This window comes from Mauremys reevesii, linkage group 1 (assembly GCF_016161935.1).
Source record: "Mauremys reevesii isolate NIE-2019 linkage group 1, ASM1616193v1, whole genome shotgun sequence".
Classification (NCBI taxonomy): Eukaryota; Metazoa; Chordata; order Testudines; family Geoemydidae; genus Mauremys; species Mauremys reevesii.
The window spans coordinates 178,546,963-178,568,945 of NC_052623.1; the positions used below are offsets into that span (position 1 = coordinate 178,546,963).

Sequence of the window (21,983 nt, forward strand, 5' to 3'; positions counted from 1 at the left end):
TTCCTTGAAAGCGACATTTTCCCTTCATGTAATTTAAGTTTCTGCCATAAGGTAGTTGGCAGTCTCTAGACCAGGGGTAGGCAACCTATGGCACGGGTGCCGAAGGCGGCACACAAGCTGATTTTCAGTGGCACTCACACTGCCCGGGTCCTGGCCACCAGTCCGGGGGGCTCTGCATTTTAATTTTAAATTAAGCTTCTTAAACATTTTAAAACCCTTGGTTACTTTACATAGAACAATCGTTTAGTTATACATTAGAGACTTATAGAAAGAGTCCTTTTAAAAACGTTAAAATGAATTACTGGCACGTGAAACCTTAAATTAGAGTGAATAAATGAAGATTCGGCACACCACTTCTGAAAGGTTACTGACCCCTGGGCTAGACCATTGGACTTTCCTCTCTTTGAGTTTGCTAGTGACCAATCAACTTATAACAGCTTATCCTCCTTACTCAGCAACACTATCTACAGGCTGCTTTTGCACACTTTCTTTAGGTGGATTATTCCCTAGCCTTTAAAGATGCTTATGGAAAAAATTAGTGAAGGGCAAACCTTAAGTGACTAAAATGTTTTCTAAAATAGCAAGACTAATAACGAATGAACTATCAGCACTAATGTAATTAAGGTCTGGAATAATCCCAAATAGTCAAATGCTTCTTCATAAAAATCCAATTTACCAGTACAAAATCTCTTTCTGTTCCTACTCATTTGACAATCTGGATCAATCAGATATAGAGAGTGCATAGTGACTCCCTAGTTCTGGTGGTCAAGATGCTCCTTCTAAGGATAGTATCTGCCAAAGCTGACAACAAATTTGTAGTAGCATATAGGTACGTAAAGATCATCTTTTGGCAGCTTTACACAAGTCCCTTGCCGAAGTCCTTTTCCTTTCAGCCCATGGGATAAGTCATGGCTCTAGTACAGTGGGCTATAAATGGCTCAGGGGAAGAAGACTATGCAGCGTTATGTGGAAGCACAAGACTTTTAGCCACCTAGCTGTAGTGGATCTGGACTTCACCCCCTCCCCTTGAAGTCCTGAAGTGGGGACAAGAGTGATGAAAACTGGACCAGTGGGAGCATGGGAAAGTAAAACATAGCATAGCTCAAGACTGCCTGTCCTGAAAGAGGAAGAGGAATGTGAGTTTCAGCTTCTAACATTGGCTGCCCAGTGAGGACTCAGTCGGAGGGGGATGTATTAGTCACCAAAACTGAGAAGCCAGGGTACTCAGACACGGGTACCCAGAAACGGGTACCCAGAAATTTCAAGGCTGCTTCCACTGCCATGGAAGAGGCCTTTCAGAGAGGAGGCAGACTAAGTTTGGGCCTGCTGTACTCTGTCTCAAGGAAGAGCAAAAATGGATGTCACAATTGCCACTGAAGACATTTGGGCACTGCCGTACCTGTGCATCTTCTGCCTGTCCATCTCGTTGCTTGCTAGAAGGTGTTTGCCTGGAGTTCAGGCAGGAGATTAACTGATGAAAACACAGCATCCAGAGTGAAGGAAATGCAGCTGGTCAGGAAAAAAAATGTCATAAGTGATGACTGCTCCCCTCTTCCTTCCAGGTTCAGCCATTGAGGGAAACCATTTGATCCAGATTGTTAAATGAGTGTCAGCAATCTTTCATTTCTATTGCAGGATATGTATTCTAGAATTGTTAATCTCACTGGACCTTTTTTCTGATTGCTCCTCCTTTCAGGCATTACTTTTTCCAGAGATATTCCTCATCCCCAACTGAAGAAACCGAGTCACTTTGGAGATGGCTCATGACACTTGGTAAGGGATATATGTCTAGCCTGTTTATGAACATTTTAAAATCAGATCAGTTTTTCTTCAACTGAAACTTGTTAGATTTAAACGCTGATCTCTTTGTTTCCTTGCATTCTGCCTTAAGTTTACTGCTTATTTTAATTTCCAGGCTATATTAAAACAAAACTCCTCTGTACTGAAAGAACAGCAAAGGACAGCTATATAGGGGAAAAACAGTTATTGTCATTACGGGTTTTTCATTAGTGTGCTCACTTCTTAAGCTCCATTGATCAACCATTAATTATATATATTGAAGCAAAGTTCAAAATGTGCTTGGCACTGTACAGATTTAATTAAACATGCATTAACATATGTATGCATGTATCTTTTTCAGAGTATTTTCAGATTGTAAAAATATCAGTTATTTATGTATGTATGTTACTTCCTTAAGCCCTTAGTGGTATTCATGCCTATTATAAATACATATCCAGTGCTCATATGCATAGAACAATTTTTAATTACACAAATTTAACTTAGCTAAATGTATAGAAATCAATGAAATTTTAAATTCAAAATTTGAGGAACTGAATACCACTAGAAATGCTGTACACATGCACTAAGAATTTGCCATGTTTACAGGCTTCAGACCGAGTTTATCATATAAATATATGAATAACATACTTTAAACAACACTTAAAATAAGCAACTTGAGGGGGTTACTTCGACCTGTAGGAAATCTTATTGTAACAGAATGTGTTTGACTGGTTAACAAAGGGAAAATGACAGGGAATAGCACTCACTTGGACATCTACAGTAATAATGGTTAAGTTCCTGGGGGAACAACTTTATATTCAAATATTTTATTCCTGCAATGGAAAGTGGATAATCAACCCAACTTAACAATCAATCTAAGCTATGATCTATATTGTAATGAGTAATCAAGATACAGAATCTGAAGGTGCATGCCTATATCCACAGAAAAGTTTAAAATATCCAGTTTAAACTGCTATTTGAAAGCGGTAACAAAAGGAGGAATAAGAAAGAACAAGATGAGCACCAGTGTGGTAGGGACAGTCACATTTATTAGTACACTTAAGAGAGTGCAAGAGGAAGAGAAAACTAAAAGACAAACTAGCTTTGCTTTAGAATAAAGACAGACTACTGTTTTCTCTAACAGATTTATTTCAAAAAGTACACAAGTCTATCATGAAACTCCAGCATTTTTTTTTAAACAAATGGACTCCTACAAATTTCAATGCTTCTACTTTAAATTCTTAAAAATTAAATATAAAACCTCATGCTGAAATTCATACCAATATCAAATACTATGCTTTGTGCACGTGAAGTATTGTATACCTTTTTCCAGTTGCAGACCTTTACTCCGTTAGGCAGTATTGCTTTAGTATAATTAAGTTGAAATGTGCCGCATCATTGAGAAGCCCAAAGGCCCTATAAACACTTAATGCAGTGTTTCAGTAGGGTTTAAGTGATACGATGAACCTAATGTGGACTTTACTCCTACGTGGCAAGAGTACAAAGAACAAAAGTCTGCCATGAAAACTATTGTCTATTACTGTTGGCTTCCTTTATTGCAGAAAAGCCCTGATTTACAGACAGATATTTTAAAAACTTCTTTAACACTTAGCTGTATTGTTACTAAACAAGAGGTATGAGGACATTTAATCTGAATGTAACAATATACTACACAACATTAGATTAAATGTGTACTTTTGTACGTTTCTGAATAGGCAAAATACCACAGTTAATGGCATTTACAAAAATATGATGGATATTTATTTCGCTGAACTGGAACAAGGCATTTTTAATGCACTAAACGCTTAAAAAATTTACTCATGAAATTTCAGTGTAAAATAACGCCTCACAAAAACACCTTTAAATATCTGTTTCAGAAAGTTTATTAAAAGGAAGTTAATGATATCCGGTCTAATGTAGTGTTTTTTCAAATTACATAAGGCTGTCACGCTTTATTCATCCCAAACTAAAATCAGAGTATGCCCCATTGACAATGGAAAACTAAATTTTCAGTCATCCAATTAACTACTTATTACTTCTTCAGTTCATTTAGATTTGATATTTACAAAAAAGAGTTTATCTTCAACTATAAGACTGCGTGAATGAGGCATTGAGGATGGTGTGTTCTAATCGGTGAACTAGCTGTGCTTGCTTCCTATAAGAGTTTTCCTTAGAAGTCTTATCTGTAACAATTAACACTCTAATTGGAGGGGCGGGGGAAGTACTGGGACAAGCTATTTTGTCCCATCCATTCCATTTCTAAATAGACAATACATTTTAATCTGGCATCTGTTTTAAGTAAATTAGAGTCTGAATTTAAAGAAAAAAACAATAATTTACTAAACCATTTATTTTGTGATATTAATCAGATTTATAGTAGTAATAAGGTGGCCTCCATAATAATACTTTGTCCATTCAATAGGCCTGGATGTTAGGTACTTTAGACAAAGTCTATCCTAAGTAGGTAGTCCTATGTATTTCAGAGGACACTGTCAGTTCCTGTTACTTTATCTTCCATGCAATTTCATAAAGAGACATTGTCAAGGCTGCAAGGCCTAAAAGCTATGTTTTGAGGCCACATCATGCTGTCCTTTCCCTCTATCACTTATTCCTTTCTTGTGAGCTGACAGGGCATTAAATAGGCACAAATGCAGCTACACCTGCTTTGATGTAATACATTTATGTTCTTCAGTATCTTGCCTGTTTACCTGACAGGAGTATGGAGTATTGGACAACGCGAGGAGAGCCCATCTCACAAACATGTCCACAGACGGATTAATCAAGCACTTTAGACTGTTAGCTAGTTGCCCAGTCCTACTGCTGGTTTTTAATCTGTGCTTTACCTGTTTTGCACAGCAGATCAGTTTTCAAGATTGACATAACAGCATTTTTAAAATAATAAACACCTTACTTTAGGGGTAGGCAAAATTTTGGTGTATCAATATATCAATCAACTGTGACAGTCTCTCTTCAGTTTTATAACTGGATATGGGAAGGGACTGTCTTCGTTCCCTACATCAGGGGTTCTCAAACTTCATTCCACTTCGACACCCTTCTGACAACAAAAATGACTACACAACCCCGGGCGGGGGGAGGGGGAAGAACCCAAAGCCCGGCTCTGCCCAAGCCCCGGAGCCCCACTGCGCTGGCTAGGGAGGGGAGGGAGGGGGCAAGCTTCAGCCCCAGGCAGAGGGCCTGTAACCTTAGCCCCGCCGCCCAGGGTTGAAGCCCTCTGGCTTCGACTTTGGCCTGGGTGGTTGGGCACAGGCTTCGGCCATGGCCCCCAGCAAGTCTAAGACAGCCCTGGGAACCACACTGGGATTGCGACCCACTTTGAGGTTCCCACCCACAGTTTGAGAACCTCTGCCCTACACTTTCAAAAATTCCTTAAAATTAAGATTTTTTTTTTTTTTTTTAAAGAATATTGTATTCATGTGTCTGGAAAATAACTACAAAGTATTACGTATAACATGTGAGGGTTCTAATAATCTAATCTGGTACTACAGTGAAAGTGAATGTTTTCAGGAACATAACATTCACTAGTTTGTAAAGAGAAGTTCAAGCAAAACCAAAGTGTTTTGAAATACAGAACATTATGCAGAGTTACTTAAGCCACATCCAAAATATTGGCAGGAAGAGGTACAAATATAAAAAGTATGTAAGACGAAATCAGGTCACAGTGTTGTAAAGTCTATACCTTCATGTTTAAGAAGCACCTTTCCAAAAAAAAAAAAAAGTAATTTAGGCACCAGAAATTTCTTTAAAAAACTTAAGTTACAATCAGGCATAAAAGTTTATTGGAAAGGCACAGATGAAAGATAAAAGTATCTTAGTTCTAACAGTATCTGATTACAATCTAAAAAAAGATGTCCCAAAATGTGGAAAGTTTTATACATATCTAAAATACTTAATATCTACTTCATTCTCTAAATTCAGAATGAAAAGGGTTTATATACTCTACATAATAATCCAGATCAAAAATTGTGTATCTACCTACAACTAGGACAAACATCTAAGAGCAACCTAAATAATTTCACAGACCTAGTCAGCTATAGAAAAAACAGACACTACAGCCTAAAGCTTCCCTAAACTCTTGAGAAAACCTTTTGTCTCACACCATTGTAATACAGATATACCTAGTATCTTTCACACAGGCAGTTCAGACATTTAGCTTAAATAAGATCAGTGTTGTACTCTATCTTCATTTTCAGTTTGAAGAATATTTGGCAGTTTAATATCCACTACTGACATTTTAAACTTACAAAGACTCGAACTGATGCAAAATTCAAATACACTGTCCACAACAACGCAATAGCTATCATCACAAGATATCAACAGTACTTTAAGTCTGAAACTAGTACAGAAACTACACTGGAAAGCTTTTTTTTTTTTAATTTGTAAATTGTGAAAGTTTTTTTTTTTTAAATTCAACAATAAATTTTAGTTCTATATTTACAATTTTGGATAACCACACTGCATGAAGAAGAGAAACTATCTGAAATTCTATTTTTATTATGAGAAAGTAAATGGAATTAAGTGTTTGGTACCAATATTTAGAGGTTAGTTTGGTTTTAATGGGGACATCGAGGACCAAGTTATTTTACCCCCTTTACAAATTCTTTGTACAAAAACTGTTTACACAATGCCCTAAAATAGCAGACTAATATTGTACTGTGTATATATACACACTATGGTCAAAAATAAGTTTCCAAAATAAGTGAGCAGATTTTACCAACTCACAAGCACTTATTTCCCATTAAATGCAGATGGAGCTTCTGCGTGCTTACTTCTTTGGAATCAAAATATGGATTTAGAAACCTACAGTGAGATTTAGAAAACTAAAGCAAGGTTCTGAAAATCTTAACAGACAGATAAATATCTATCTCGCATAATTTAACTATTTGTCCACAAACACACATCCATTTTTCATGGGAAAACAGTTGATCTGAAGTTTTGGAAGACTAGGTTCCATGAGAAACAAGTTGGTATAAACTTGATGATGTCCCTTTAATGCCAGTGAACAGTTTTGGGTTGCTTGGCATGACTATAATAAAATGCTCTTCTCTTAAAATTGGGGTCTCATAAAGCTTGCATGGTCTCCTGTAGCATTTCGACTTGTTGCATTTAATCGCAAAATCAAGTTTATTAGTTGACTGGGTTCAATTAACTGCAACTGGTAGCCCACGATATTCAAGTTCTCAGCAATTCAGAAGATGCTCCAAAAGCACATTACAAAAGTTAAAGATTTCCACAGACTTTCAGTAAAATATTTAGATCATTCAAGTACTTCAGCCACTGTGGCCATCATCACAGAATGGCCAAAGGAGTCAAAATATTTAAGTCATTCAAAATTTTGAGGGTGAAGTCTCTGGAAATCTAATTTCATGGAGTACAGTTGCAATGTCTTTTCACTGTCAAAAATATACAACATTGTGTTTCATATTCAGAATTCCACATCTAGCTGATATGGTGTTTTTTCATCTAAAATTCAAATACCTCCATTGTTTCATGTCTCATTCAGAACTTCAATGCTTTTGCTGAAGCAATTAATTAATATATTTTAATAACAGTTCAAAATTAATAAGCAGAAGTGATGGCTGTTCAAACAAACTGTTCGTTTTCTTCAAGGACAATTTTGTGCACTTTTTAAATGTAGGTTGGAACAAGTTTTTTTTTTATTTAATATTTGTATAGAATAAAAAAAAAGCATAAATTAACACCATTCTATACTATGGACCCATCCTTGCTTTGTGCTGGAATCATCACAGGGACAGCTCCCATTCTACTTAGATTAGGTGCAGCTACCTTTGATGGTGGAAAGTTTGGGTTTTGACCAGGAGAACGTTCAAAGTCTTCACTTGGTACTTTATTATATGGAGTCTTGGCATATCCTTCCATATTGGAGGGAGACATTGAACCCAGAGAGGAACGATTGCTGCCTATATAGCTGCGGGCTGTTGAAGTACGACTCTTTGGAGGAGGAACATCCTCTCTGAAAATAGTTAAAAATAAAAATGGTTTAAACCAAGAATGTATTGGTGTTTTGAGAGATTTATAAAATTTCTACTGTTTTTTCTATTACAAAAATAAAAGTGTAAAAAACAGTAATACTGTTTATTACTTTAAAAAATGTTTCAAATATTTACCACTTTCAGAATCCTTTTTAACTGAACAAAATATTGAAACATCAGAAAATAGGATACAGGCATATTAATGTATACTACATTAAAAGTATAAGGTTTTAGGCTTAGCTGTCACACTGGCTTAATGTACTGGCTTAGGTCAATGCAGAATTCTAATCAGCCATAATGAATATATTACCCACAAGAAAACATTAAGAGGAAGTTATTTTCTAGTTTCAGATATTACAGTTCAAAGGGTAAAGAAAATGGGCCATTACCTAATATCATGAGGCACTTCTTTTTCATATTTTTTTTCTTTACGTTTCTTACAGCAACAGAAGACAAGAAAGGCCAATAAAGAGAGACCCAGAAGAGTTCCAATAACTGCTCCAGCAATTGTGCCAGCTGTATTTATAGCTAGAATAGATTAACACAAATTACTACAATACTGACATTTAACTGAATTTGCATAACTAGAGAATTCTCCATTTACACCTTAAAATAAAAACAAATGTTCTCTATACTGAGAAATATTACTGAACTGATACATGCATACTTATACACGTTTAAATAAAAAAAAACCACAAACACATGGGAAGAAAGGTCAAAAGGCTGACTTGTTTATTGGAGCTGAAAGAACGCTCAATACTAAAAAATATGACAAAATTAAAAATGGTGTCAGCTACCTGTTCTACAGCATATTTCTTTTATAGATTACAAAAGGATCAAATGAGTTTATTTTTTTTAACTCATTCATCAACATTTCTTATTTTGCAGAAATTATTATATAGCAAGTACTTACGGGGAGTGACATTTAGCACAACGAAACAGTCATCAGTGCCAATTCTGTTTGCAGCCACACAACTGTATGTACCAGAGTACTCCTCAGAGACATTTTTCAGAGACAGTTCACCTGTATCTTTATCTAAAAATATTGAAGAAACTAGTTAAAATTTTCCATTAATGATTATTCAATATTTCAAAAGGTGTTAATCCATTACAACAAATTTTATTTTAAAATGTCAGTGTCTTAGTTATTTTGACATCAGTTTGAAAAAAATTAGCCATTTGTCAAGCTGCAAAGAGCTGTCATATATAATACTATAATTCTTTTATGAATAACTGGAAGCTTATTCCATAGCATTTAATTTCAGTATTCAGTCTTGGTACTCCATACCACTAGTCTGCTGAGAACACTTCCTTGCCAAGAGTGTAAGGGATGTGTCTAACACAGGTAATCTGTGAGGTACCAGATCTTAAGACAGTAAGCCTAGGCATAAAAAAACCTTAGCATTTCAAGGTAAAATAAAAACATGAAGACAAAGCCTATTATCATCTTAAATATATTACAATAGCAAAGAATAAACATTACTTAATAACGATGTCGCCGGAAGTTCCTCTGTGCCAGTTATTTTCCTCCAGTTGTAGGACAAGAGTGGGGAACCTTCCTGTGATACACATTTCAGGGTAAGGTCTCTTCCAGTTTCCTGTGATCCTTCAATGTAGCATTTAGTCATTGCTGGCTTTACTAATAAATAAAGTATTATTTAAATTAATTAAAAGTCAGTTATGGTGTCCATTAATTAAGCTTTAGCAAATCATTTTTCACTGTACAAAACTTGAAATCAGCCTATATTTTTTAACTCTTATGTTTCATACAAAGGGCAAACCAATTTTTGAGCCATTTTCAAGAAATGTTAATTATTTCTACATTTTTGTCCTCCTCCTCCTCCATTCCACTGCAGGAAGAGGGGTATCAATCCTCTAATTTTTGAACACTAAATAATAGGGCTGTCAATTAATCACAGTTAACACCTGCTATTAACTGAAATCAAAACTTAACGGTGTTAATTTTTTTAAACACATTAATCATATACATGTGTGAGGGTGGAAGGCACCAGCAGCAGGTGAGGGCTGGAGCCCCACGCACCAAGAGAGGATGGAGCCCCGAGCAAGGCTGAAGCCCAGAGCCCCCACCCCGACCCTCTATTTGAAAATATAGAAAACCCACAAAAATGTAAATAAATGGTATTCTAGTATTGTTTAACAGTGCGATTAAAACTGCGGTTATTTTTTTTAATCTCGCGATTGTTTTTAAATCACTTGACAGCCCAATTTATCCACTTACAATTTAGTATTAGATTATGAATTTATTTTACACAAGCATCGCTTTTATTTTAAGTGTCAAATGTAATATGGCATGTAACAATTTGCCCTCAAAAACATATACAGCGTATAGCATCTGTACAAATTATCTTACCAAGTACAGTCAACTGTATTTTTTGGCTTTCAACTCCCGGAGCTTTCTTCACTCTGCACTGGTATGTGCCTGTGTCTGCTGACTTTAGATTCAGGATATCTATGGAGCCATCACCAGATCTGGGATCAGGATTAGTGAACTGTACCCGTCCATTCATAGCTTCATAGTAATTATTATAAATCCTGTCTACAGAGTACATAATAATCTAAAAGGAAAAGAAAAAACAAGTATTTTCTTCAAACAAATCTGCATAGCAATTTGAATATTTCAAATGAACCACCATTCTATTTCTTTGGAAGATATTTTTTCATGTGTAAAAATAATTCTAACCAGAACAATTAAAAAAAACCCATCCAACACAATTTATCTGATGGAAAATGAATAAACTCTATTAACAGCTATTTAAAATTGCTGTGTGCTAATACTTATACTGGAAACCTCTGCATGAAGGGGTTCATCTAAATGTACTGGTATTGCTTCTAAAGAATGGAATGGGAAAGGGACTAATATTTTAAGATCTAAGAATTTTTTTAAAATATTTTCTTAGTAAAAGCAGACTTGTTTGGTTCAACACAGCATTGTCTTTATCAGTAACAATAATCTATGATTCTATGAACTGAAAAAAAAAATTAAAATAAAATTATCCTGGAGTTTTCTCCTCTTTACCACTCACTAACTTATAGTGAGCAATCACTTGTCCTTCTAGATCTTAATGATGTTTATATAACTGGCATTCATTGTTTACTATTCCTGTGCATGGTGCTTCACAGACATGCAAGACCACAAGTTCCCTGACTTGAAAGAGACAAAATTCAGAGAGCAAGAGGTTCTTTATGGGCAGAAAGCTTCAACATTCAGAGCTCTTACAACAGCTAGGAATTAAAAGGTCTCTAAAAAGCTGTCTCTACTCACTGTTTGTTCCTTCTTTTGATTATCTGTTGGTATTAAGACCCATTCAACATCTAGTGGGCCTTGATCTTCTTGTGCGACAGTGAATGTACATGGCAATGTAACTTTCTCTCCTTGCGCTTTTTCAACCATAGGCTGGTTAGTTGAAGTTATCTTTAGGCCTTTTGTTAGACCTAGGGGAAAAAAAAAAGTGGTGGTATAACAAATGTTAAACTTCTACTAATTCAACAAACAATAATTCAAATCTATGGATAAACATTCAACTTTTATGATAAACTTTCCATTAGACATAGGCCAAGATTTTCAAAAGTGGATACCAAATAAGTTGCCCAATTATCCAAAGTGCTGAGCACCCAATAGCTCCCTTCACTGAAACAGGAACTGCTTGGAGCTCAGCATCTTTGAAAGTCAGCCTGCTTATACAGATGCCTAACGTCAGGCACTCACTTTGGAAAATCTTGGCCATAATACGTGGTTAAGTGTACAGAACTGAAATTGTCTAGTCGGACATTTTTAGCAGCGCTTACCCAACAAATCCTGTACCATACTCTGTTATTGAACAATGAAGTAAACTGGATATAATGTTAATCAGTTCAACCTGGGAGTCCTATAAATAGTCACTTGAATCAGGAAAAGCTACACCCTTCCTCATTTTCCATCTCCTACACAAACACACCCTAGTTTTATGCAACGTAAGTCCTATAAAAAGCATACATATCATAAAGGGTTTTAGTTAACAGTGACTTTTCACAACAGTAAATGCATACCACAATCCTAATGCTACCTCTCTGGTATAGATAAGGACATATAGCATACTGCTAAGGTCAGTTAAGTCTGACAGGACAGTTGTGAAATCTTGACGTTAAATTACTTGTTCTTGAAACATAAGGATCATTTTGCTTTAAAGAATGGGTGGGTTAATCTTTTCCAAAAATCCTACTGAGTTTTCAGATTTAATTTTTGTGTCAGCCTTTTCTGCCTGATCTCCTCCTGGACAAATCAGCATAATCCTAATTTGCATGGTATGCTCAAAGAAGAATATATGTTTCCAAGCGACAGATTCTGCTCAATCCAATGCTTCAAAAGAAGAAAGAAACTATACAATGACCAAACAGGATTGTCATCAAAGAAGATTTACATAAGCGACCGGAAGCTATCTTTCCATAATATATTACAATCTTAAATCTACAACATGTGTTCATCTGTCATGTTTTTTATAGCAGAATCACACAGTATTTGTTTAGCAATCAGGAAATGTTCCAAAAGGAACATTTCACTGTGTAAACTGTGAGATGAACTAGAAAGGTATTTGATGTTTTGAATCTATTGTTGGGTGTGAACATCTTGCTGAAAGTCAACATTTGTGATAGACTAGTAGGTTAAGTGCTTTAAAATGGTAATTTCTTATCTGAAGTAGTAAAACTAAATACTGTACAATATTAAGAAGCAAAATGCGACCTTGTACTGAAATCACGTGCTATGTAATATGAATAGTGTTGTTCACCGTGAAAGAGTACACACATTGTTCTGTAAAACGTATCTTTTTAAATACTTCTCCCCCTTTTTTCCCCTCCCGCAGCTGCAAGTTTTTCAAGCCTCCCTCCTCCATTCCGAAGGCTATCTCAGATAAGGTGGCGGAAAAAAACGCACGCAAGATGAAATTTTCTCTGAAATCATGCAATCGACCCGCAGTGAAAGAGCTTATTTGATTGAGTGGAAGGACACAGTATCACAGTACAGGAAAGTGTCCAACAAACGTGAGGCCAGGAGGGATGAATGCGAGGCCAGGAGGGACGCTCGAGATGAGAGGTGGCGGCAAGAAGATCAAAGGAGGCAGGATGCAACACTGCAGCTACTGTGGGATCAAACAGACATGCCTTGGCATCTGGTGGAGCTTCAGGAACGGAAGTAGGATCACAGAGTGCCGCTGCAGCCCCTGTATAACCGCCTTCCCCATGGTCCATAGCCTCCTCACCCAGATGCCCAAGAACGGGGTGGGGGAAAAGGGCTCTGTGCACCCTGCCACTCTACTCCAGTGGACAGCCCAAGCAGAAGGCTGTCATGCAACAAGTTTTGAAGTGACCTTTTGCTTCCTTCCCTCTTCCCACACCCACCTGGGCTACCTTGTCAGTTCTCTCCCTATTTTTATAATCAATTAATAAAGAATACATGGATTTTAAACGATAGTGACTTTATTTCCTTTGAAAGCAAGCTGTGATCAAAGGGGGGAGGGTGGGCGGCTTACAGGGATGAGTCAATCAAGAGGGCAGGTATTCATCAAGGAGAAACAAACAGAACTCTCACATCATAGCCTGGTCAGTCATGAAACTGGTTTTCAAAGCTTCTCTGATGAGCAACACTTCCTGGTGTGCTCTTCTAACTGCCCTGGTGTCTGGCTGTGCGTAATCAGTGGCCAGGCAATTTGCCTCAATCTCCCACCGCGTCATAAATATCTCCCCCTTACTCTCACGGAGATTGTGGAGCACACAGCAAGCAGCAATAACAATGGGAATATTGGTTTGGCTGAGGTCTGAGCAAGTCAGTAAAGTGTGCCAGTGAGCTTTTAAACATCCAAATGCACATTCTACCACCATTCTGCACTTGCTCAGCCTATAGTTGAACAGCTCCTGACTACTGTCCCTGCTGCCTGTGTATGGCTTCATGAGCCCTGGCATTAAGGGGTAGGCTGGGTCCCCAAGGATAACTATAGGCATTTCAACATCCCCAACGGTTATTTTCTGGTCCGGGAAGTAAATGCCTTGCTGCAGCTGTTTAAACAGATTAGTGTTCCTGAAGACGCGAGCGTCATGAACCTTTCCCTGACATCCCATGTTGATGTTGGTGAAACGTCCCTTGTGATCCACCAGTGCTGGCAGCAGCATTGAAAAGTACCCCTTGAGGTTTATGTACTGGCTGCCTTGGTGCTCCGGTGCCAAGATACGGATATAGGTTCTATCTATTGCCCCACCACAGTTAGGGAATCCCATTGCAGCAAAGCCATCCGATATGGCCTGCACATGTCCCAGAGTCACAACCTTTGGTAGCAGCAGCTCAATGATTGCTTTGACTATTTGCATCACAGCAGCGCCCACAGTAGATTTGCCCACTCCAAATTTATTCCCAACTGACCGGTAGCTGTCTGGCATTGCAAGCTTCCACAGGGCTATCGCCACTCGCTTCTCAATTGTGAGGGCTGCTCTCATCGTGGTATTCTGGCGTTTCAGGGCAGTGGAAAGCAAGTCACAAAGTTCCATGAAAGTGCCCTTATGCATGTGAAAGTTTCGCAGCCACTGAGAATCGCTCCACACCTGCAACACTATGCGGTCCCACCAGTCTGTGCTTGTTTCCTGGGCCCAAAAATCGGCGTTCAATGGCTAGAACCTGCCCCATTACCAGCATGATCTCCAACGCGCCGGGGCCCGTGGTTTGAGAGACTTCTGTGTCCATGTCCTCATCACTGTCGTCACCGCGCTGCCGCCTCCTCCTCGCCTGGTTTTGCAGGTTCTGGTTCAGCATAAAGTGCACGATAATGCGCAAGGTGTTTACAATGTTTATGGCTGCTGCGTTGAGCTGATCAGGCTCCATGCTTGCCATGGTATGGTGTCCGCACAGGTAACCCAGGAAAAAAGATGCAAAACAGTTGTCTGCCGTTGCTTTCACAGAGAGAGGGAGAGAGGGGAAGGGGGCCTGACGACATGTACCCAGAACCACCCGCGACAATGTTTTTTGCCCCATCAGGCATTGGGATCTCAACCCAGAATTCCAACAGGCGGGGGAGACTGCTGGAACTATGGGATAGCTACCCACAATGCAACGCTCCGGAAGTCGACGCTAGCCTCGGTACTATGGATGCACACCACCGAATTAATGTGGTTACTGTGGCCGCATGTACTCGACTTTATACAATTAGTTTCCAAAAACTGATTTCTGTAAAATCGAAGTAATCCCATAGTGTAGACATACCCTATGTATCAGTCTACTAAAGCTATCCTTCTCCCTTGACCCCTCCCCCTTTCTCCTACCATCACCTCAGTGAGAGAGAATAATAAGACATCCCCAGGTCTGCCTTCCAGCTAAATCCAACTCTACCCAACAGAGCCCAGAATTACCATCCATGGGAAGCATGAAGAAGAGGTATGTAGGAATCAAAGTTCCCATACTATTTTTTTAAAGTGCATTTTAAAACTACTCGGAGTTTATTATATAACAGAGATGCAGACTGAATTTCTATAGCCCCATCCAGTTTCTGGCTGCTTGTTACTACATTTTCTCCAGTCTCAGCCAATAAATACAGCCAAGAGAAAATAAGCACAAACCCATCCATCAGAGATCACATAGCAGTAAAGAACTTGTTAAAACTACAATTATTCTACATAGCAATACAAGATTCAAAAGATCTTTTAAGAATTATTTCAATTACAGCTTGAATAGCACTTGAGAAAAAAGCCATTGTGCACTTTGTTCAACATACAAGAATCCTTCCACAACGATTAACTTTTTAGATATTACTACTGGGGGGAGGGGGGGGTCTGTGAGTCCCTCAATGCCAGCTGGCAAAGGGCCCCCATATCCCATCAGGCCTGACACACACAGTGCCCTAACATACATCATAATGGTGTCATGTAAGGTATCATATGTAAACTGTTGATATGCTGGTCCTGAAAATCAGTGTGTTATGTATGTACAGACTGTATACAAAAAGTTATAGATGTGTGCTTGAAATATGTTCTTAAAATGTGTTTGGGAGGCAGAGCAAGAACCCAGCCTGCCTGAGACAAATGAATGTGTATTTACCTTCTGACCTGATTACAGGCGGAGGACAACAGAAATACATTTGCATATAAAGTAAATAAAGCCATTAAACTAGACAAGCAGGGAAGAAGACCGTTAAACAATCTTGCCAGGGGACAGAGTCTGAACCCCAGGAAGGTTCCTGGCTTTTGAAACAGACAATAAACTTTGGATAATATAAGAGGGGCAAAGAGAATCTAGAGATCAGTAATGTAGGGGTCACAAGAGCACAGCACCTTACTGAACCTCACACTCCCATGAGGCAATCCAAGTAATTGGTGTAGATTTTAGAGCACTTAGAGGAATTGGGTTCTAAACAGAAAGATGTTCTTAACCTTAACTACAGCAGAGTTATTGCTCTAATACAGATTTCATGCTAAAGTGAATTCAACTGATATAGTGAGTTAATGGCCCACTTCCTAGTAACTGAAAGTGAAGATGTTCTCCTGATGCAATATGACTAGCAAGACAACACAGGTAAAGGGAGAAAGCAGAAAATTAACTGAAATGTCTGAAGATTTTTCTTTTACAAACCAAAAAGCTTTTAAACCACCAAGACTAGAATTAAGGGTTCAGCACTTCTAATACAATTAGCTCTCTAATTTTAAGAAATCTCCCATTAGTGCAACCATTGATTCAGTTGGATCAGTGAAAGCCTGAGTAGGAGCTATAAAGTAGGCAAGGCCCTTGCTACTTCCAGCATTTTTGATCACCAAGCACATTTAGTTGACAGTGGTAAAATTTTTAGAATCTGCTACACTCTTCCCTACACTTGTCCCACCCAAGCTACCACCAGTGCAGCTGAAGCAATCATAACACTAGTGGGATTTCCATACAGTCATGTTCTCAGCAAGTGTACTAGACCTACATTTCTCGCACTGCCTAGGCTGTTGACATCAACTGTACCAGAGAAACAGAACCTTGTGCTGACAGGTAAATAAAGCAAAAATAGTTTTCATAGAATCTCAGGGTTGGAAGGGACCTCAGGAGGTCATCTAGTCCAACCCCCTGCGCAAAGCAGGACCAAACTGGTGTTTGATTTTAAAACTGTGTTTTTAAGTTAGTGAATACAGTGTTAGTGAAGTTAGAGTCTTTGGCTTTCATTTTAAAGTAAAAATAACCAATAATATAACACCAAACAATTTTTCAAGAAACACTACAGGCTGATGATGGAAGGGAAGGCAGGGCAGGAAGAGGCAAGGCTACTTCAAAGGGACCGTCGTTAAAATTCATGTCCTGTTCACATTACTAATGTAAATTACTATTTCCTGGTCATCCTTTCAGAAGTTCATTTCTTAGGCTACTTGTGAATAACATAGCTGGAGTCGATGTACCTAGGTCAAGTTACCATGGGGTCTACACCAAGGAGGGTCGACGGGAGAAAATCTCCCGTTGACTTACCTTACTCTTCTCGTCAGGGTAGAGTACAAGGGTCGACTGGAGAGTGATTGCAGTCAATTTGGCAGGTCTTCACTAGACCCGCTAAATCGACCACCAGTGGATTGATCTAAGAGCATCGATCCCTGCCATAGTGTAGACCTGCCCTTAGGCTATGGCTACAATACAGCTTATGTTGACCTAAATTATGTTGCTATGGGGTAATTAAGATGACAGAGGAGTTCTCTGCCCATTGCCTTAAAGCGGCTACACTAGAGAGCTTACTGCGGTGCAGCGCCACTGTAAACTCTCTAGTATAGGGCAGTGCTTCTCAAAGTCAGGCTGCCACTTGTTCAGGGAAAGCCTCTGTCAGTCTGGGCCGGTTTGTTTACCTGCCGTGTCCGCGGGTTCATCCGACAGTGGCTCCCACTGGCTGCGGTTCGCTACTCCAGGCCACTTGGGGTGGCGGAAAGTGGCAGCCAGCACATCCCTCAGCCCACGCCACTTCCCACAGCCCCCATTGGCCTGGAGCAGAGAACTGCAGCTGGTGGGAGTTGCGATCGGCCGAACCTGCGGACGCAGCAGGTAAACAAACTGGCCCAGCCTGCCAAGGGGCTTACCCTGGTGGACTGCGTGCCAAAGGTTGCCGATCCCTGTACTAAAGCCTTGTCTAAGCACAAACTTGTACCAATTTAATTAAACTGATCTTATTTCTGTTTAGATTAAACCTGTTCTGAATCAATTTAAACTCAACAGAAATAAATGCAGTTTAAACCTAAATAAGTATCCACACAGCTTTTTACACCAAATGCTTAACAAAATCTATTTAAATTCACACCTAAATTAAACTGGTGCAACTCTGCAAGCAAGCACATCATACATAGCTGATTGGATATTGAATCTTTTCCCCTCTCAAGAGTTTGACAGGACTTTGCATTAATTATAATAATAAATTTAAGCAGAACAATTACAAAAGTTCCTTCTCTCACCTACACTGGTAATCAGCTACTCTTATGACACTGTAATCCCACTATTTGCATAGTCTTCCACCAAAACCAGGGAAATTAGGACCTGATACTCTTAATAAAAAAATTCAAAGAAATCTGTCCCAGCTCTCTTTATGCATTTTAAAGAAACAGGATAAAGAACACAGGCTATTTTCCCCCTTCTGTAGGTAACCTTTAATTCAAATTATTTGTTTTCTTTTTAAAAGAGAAACTCAATTCCAATGGACCAATTCACTATCATCTCCATTTTATTTTAGAGGCTCTAAATATCAGGTGCTGAAGGACAAGGTTTGAAATGTATATTAGTTAGGTGCATAAGGCCTAGTAAATTTTTAGGACATCTATTATTGAAAATTACCTTACCAGTGAGACAACCTAATTTAGAAGGGTCAGAGAAAGCAAAAAGAATACACACAAGGGAGAAAGGAGCAGTAGTAACAAACAAGCAGCAACTAGGGAATTAGTGAAAACAATTGGCAAAGATGCAGTAGGGAAGAAACAGATAGGAAAAGACTGCTTTGGCTAGTACTAAAGAAATCCAAACTTAATATTAGTGAGAATATGAAAGGGCAAGGAAGATGAATCCACAAAAAGAAAAAGGAGAAAGGTAAACTGAGGGAAAGAATGTGAAAATAAAACAAGTGGAAAAGAAATAAAGCTATGGCTGCATTTAAGCATTCTATTTACATAGCTATATTTAATTTAATTTCCCTGGAAAACGTCTAAGAATTCTTACATTTGGTAGGTTTGGAGTGCTTGGGCAAGAAAAGAAGAGATGAGATAATATTGCTGCTTACACTTCAGGGTATCAGGTTTCAGAGTGGTAGCTGGTTTGTCTGTATCAGCAAAAAGAACGAGGAGAACTTGTGGCACCTTAGGCCTGGTCTACACTAGCGGGGGGGTTCGAACTAAGGTACGCAAGTTCAGCTACGCGAATAGCGTAGCTGAACTCGAAGTACCTTAGTTCGAAGTACTTACCCGTCCTCACGGCGCGGGATCGAAGTCCGCGGCTCCCCCGTCGACTCCGCCACCGCCGTTCGCGGTGGTGGAGTTCTGGAGTCAACGGGAGCGCGTTCGGAGTTCAATATAACGCGTCTAGATGAGACGCGATATATCAAACTCCGAGAAGTCGATCACTACCCGCTGACCCGAGAGGGTAGTATGGACGTACCCTTAGAGACTAACAAATTTATTTGAGCATAAGCTTTTGTGGGCTAAAACCCACTTCATCGGATGCATGCAGTGGAAAATACAGTGGGAATATATATATATATATACACACGCAGAGGACATGAAAAAATGGGTGTTGCCATACTAACTATAATGAGAGGAATCAGTTAAGGTGGGCTTTTTTCATGGTGGGTGGGTGGGTGTGAGAGAGAGAGAGAGAGAGAGATCTTCCTACTGTATTTTCCACTGCATACATCCAATGAAGTGGGTTTCGGCCCACAAAAGCTTATGCTCAAATAAATGAATTAGTCTCTAAGGTGCCACAAGTACTCCTCGTTCTTTTTACTTCAGGGTATGCAACTATTGTGGGTAATAAGGTAGATTTTTTTGAACTGACTACTACGGTAGCAGAAAATATATACTTTTTAAAGAATTGTGTAGGATATAAACCAATCCCTTAATTTAAATCTTGGTAGGCAAAAAGAGTTTTTCCAATACATGTTTTACCGAGTTGTGCTACCAAAGAAGATTATCTCTATCTATTTGAAAGTCTTAAAGGTCAGCATGAATGCTAAAAACTGAGATTTACAAGTTAACTTCCACAAACTCTTTTTGCTGATTGCTGAGGGATTACAATGCCAGTATCACACTATAAAACCTCTCCCAGTCAGTGGCATTCCTAAATTCCTGCTCAGCATGAAACAAAACAGATCCACCAGGAGCCTAGTACACATCAGATATGGCTTATGGCAACTTGTAAAAAGCACTACTGCACAGGAGCTGTATGATGTTGGTGAGAGTATTTTGAGGCTGCGCAGTAATCCAATAATTGAGTATTCTGGTAAGTGTAAACAACACTATGTAAACTCAAAAGCTTGTCTTTTTCACGAACAGAAGTCGGCCCAATAAAAAAACAAATACTACTTCACCCACCTTCCTTGTCTCTCTAATATCCAACACTGCTACAACAACCCTGCAAACTAAAGAAAAGTAGCAGCTCTAAATGGCAAAGTATTACTGTGCAGAGATCATCATAAAATTACTAGCACAAATTATTTCTAAAATGCATCTAATGCTGTACAAACTCAGCTATGAACAAGGCTTTCCAATACACACAATTTGCAAGCTCATTATTTTGTAAAAAGTTGAGGTAAAAAGTTTTTTACTTCGTTTGCCACCAGGTTCCTATGTCAATTTTTGTGGGTTTTGTTACATATTGGATTATTGCAATATCCTCAACCTGGAATTTTAAATTGGTGCAGAATAGAATGGCCTGTTTATAATAAGTGGTGATTCTCAATGGCAGCACATGACACTTTTCTTCTGCGATCTACATTGGCTGCCTATTGGTTTTCTGGACTGAACTGAAGTGGTTTTGACCTATGAAGCTCTAGAGTTTGTGACCTTACTTAGGCCATGTCAATACTTACAACTAGATCAGCACTCCTGCAATCGATGCAGCAATGTTAATTTAGCAGATCTGCTAAGTCGATGGCAGAGCACTCTCTTGTCGACTTCTGTACTCCAGTTCCCTGAGAAGAATAAGGTAAGTCAGTGGTACAACGTCTCCCATGAACACAGCGCGGGACCTAAGTTACGTCAACTTCAGTTATGTAGCTTACATATCTGAAATAGCATAACTTTTAGGTCAAATTACAGCTGTAGTGTAGGCCAGCCCTTAGAGACTACCTCTTTCCTTGTACTGTACTGTCACACTTGTGAACAGTGGAGACGCTGAAGCTGGATTCCTCTGAATTTAACAGAACATTCTAGCTCCCTCTATGTGAGTGGACTACAATTCTGGAACAAGCTTCCCCTCTCCCCAATATAGGTCAGGTCCATTGACTTTGAGGACACACTGGAAGGTAAATCTATTTGCAAGGGCTGCCATAGAGCATGAAGTTCAGTCTGTGTGGATGGAGAGTTCTGCTGGCTGTTAGTTTTACTTTTCTTTTTGCAATTTATGACAGGGGTGCTTAGGGCTCTCTTTTTATTTTTGTATACAAATCCAAAGTAAATGTAATCATGTTTTCCTATTTTAAAGAAATATTTTCCCTTGTTGCTGTATTAAAGGATAACATAAACAGAAGAAACTATGAAAGTGGCAAAATGTGTCTATGCACAAAGTAAAGAAACTGAAAAAAAATATATGTTCTCCTCTAATCTGTTATATCTTGGGTGCTACCTGTAATAAATAGAAGGTGCAATAGTTTCAGTCAATAGCATGATTACCGACAGGAATCTCTTTAAAAAGTTGCATACTCCAGTGGCAAAGACTTGCTAAGCATGTACTATTTTTGTGTCTACATTTAGCAATTGTCAGAAAAGTTATTGCTTCTCAGATTAAAGATTAATAACTTAAAATATTTATAGATAATTTAGGCTCAAAACCTGCAAACAGCTAATTTGTGCTTAGCTTATAGCATCCGAAGAAGTGGGTGTTCACCCACGAAAGCTCATGCTACAAAACATCTGTTAGTCTATAAGGTGCCACAGGATTCTTTGCTGCTTCTACAGAACCAGACTAACACAGCTACCCCTCTGATAGCTTTACTCATGTTAGTAGTC

At 38.7% G+C, this 21,983-nt stretch overlaps 1 protein-coding gene across 4 annotated transcripts in view; it reads right to left on the bottom strand.

The window, feature by feature from the left end:
* The window catches only part of CXADR (CXADR Ig-like cell adhesion molecule), a 54,428-nt gene that overhangs the window by 15,101 nt on the left and 17,344 nt on the right, over nt 1–21,983 (bottom strand). For 2 of the 4 annotated variants that reach the window (XR_005599991.1, XM_039543117.1), the window contains exons 2-7: nt 11,074–11,243; nt 10,162–10,366; nt 9,274–9,429; nt 8,704–8,826; nt 8,180–8,318; nt 7,585–7,771 (exon numbers count right to left, since the gene is read on the bottom strand). Coding sequence is in view for 3 of the 4 variants with exons in the window: in XM_039543117.1 (XP_039399051.1) it covers nt 7,585–7,771; nt 8,180–8,318; nt 8,704–8,826; nt 9,274–9,429; nt 10,162–10,366; nt 11,074–11,243 (980 nt within the window). In the remaining variant the exon portion in view is untranslated. Of the gene's footprint in view, nt 1–5,178; nt 7,772–8,179; nt 8,319–8,703; nt 8,827–9,273; nt 9,430–10,161; nt 10,367–11,073; nt 11,244–20,845; nt 20,948–21,983 lie in introns of those variants that run through there. The other 2 variants (XM_039543121.1, XM_039543111.1) reach the window with 2 other exon arrangements.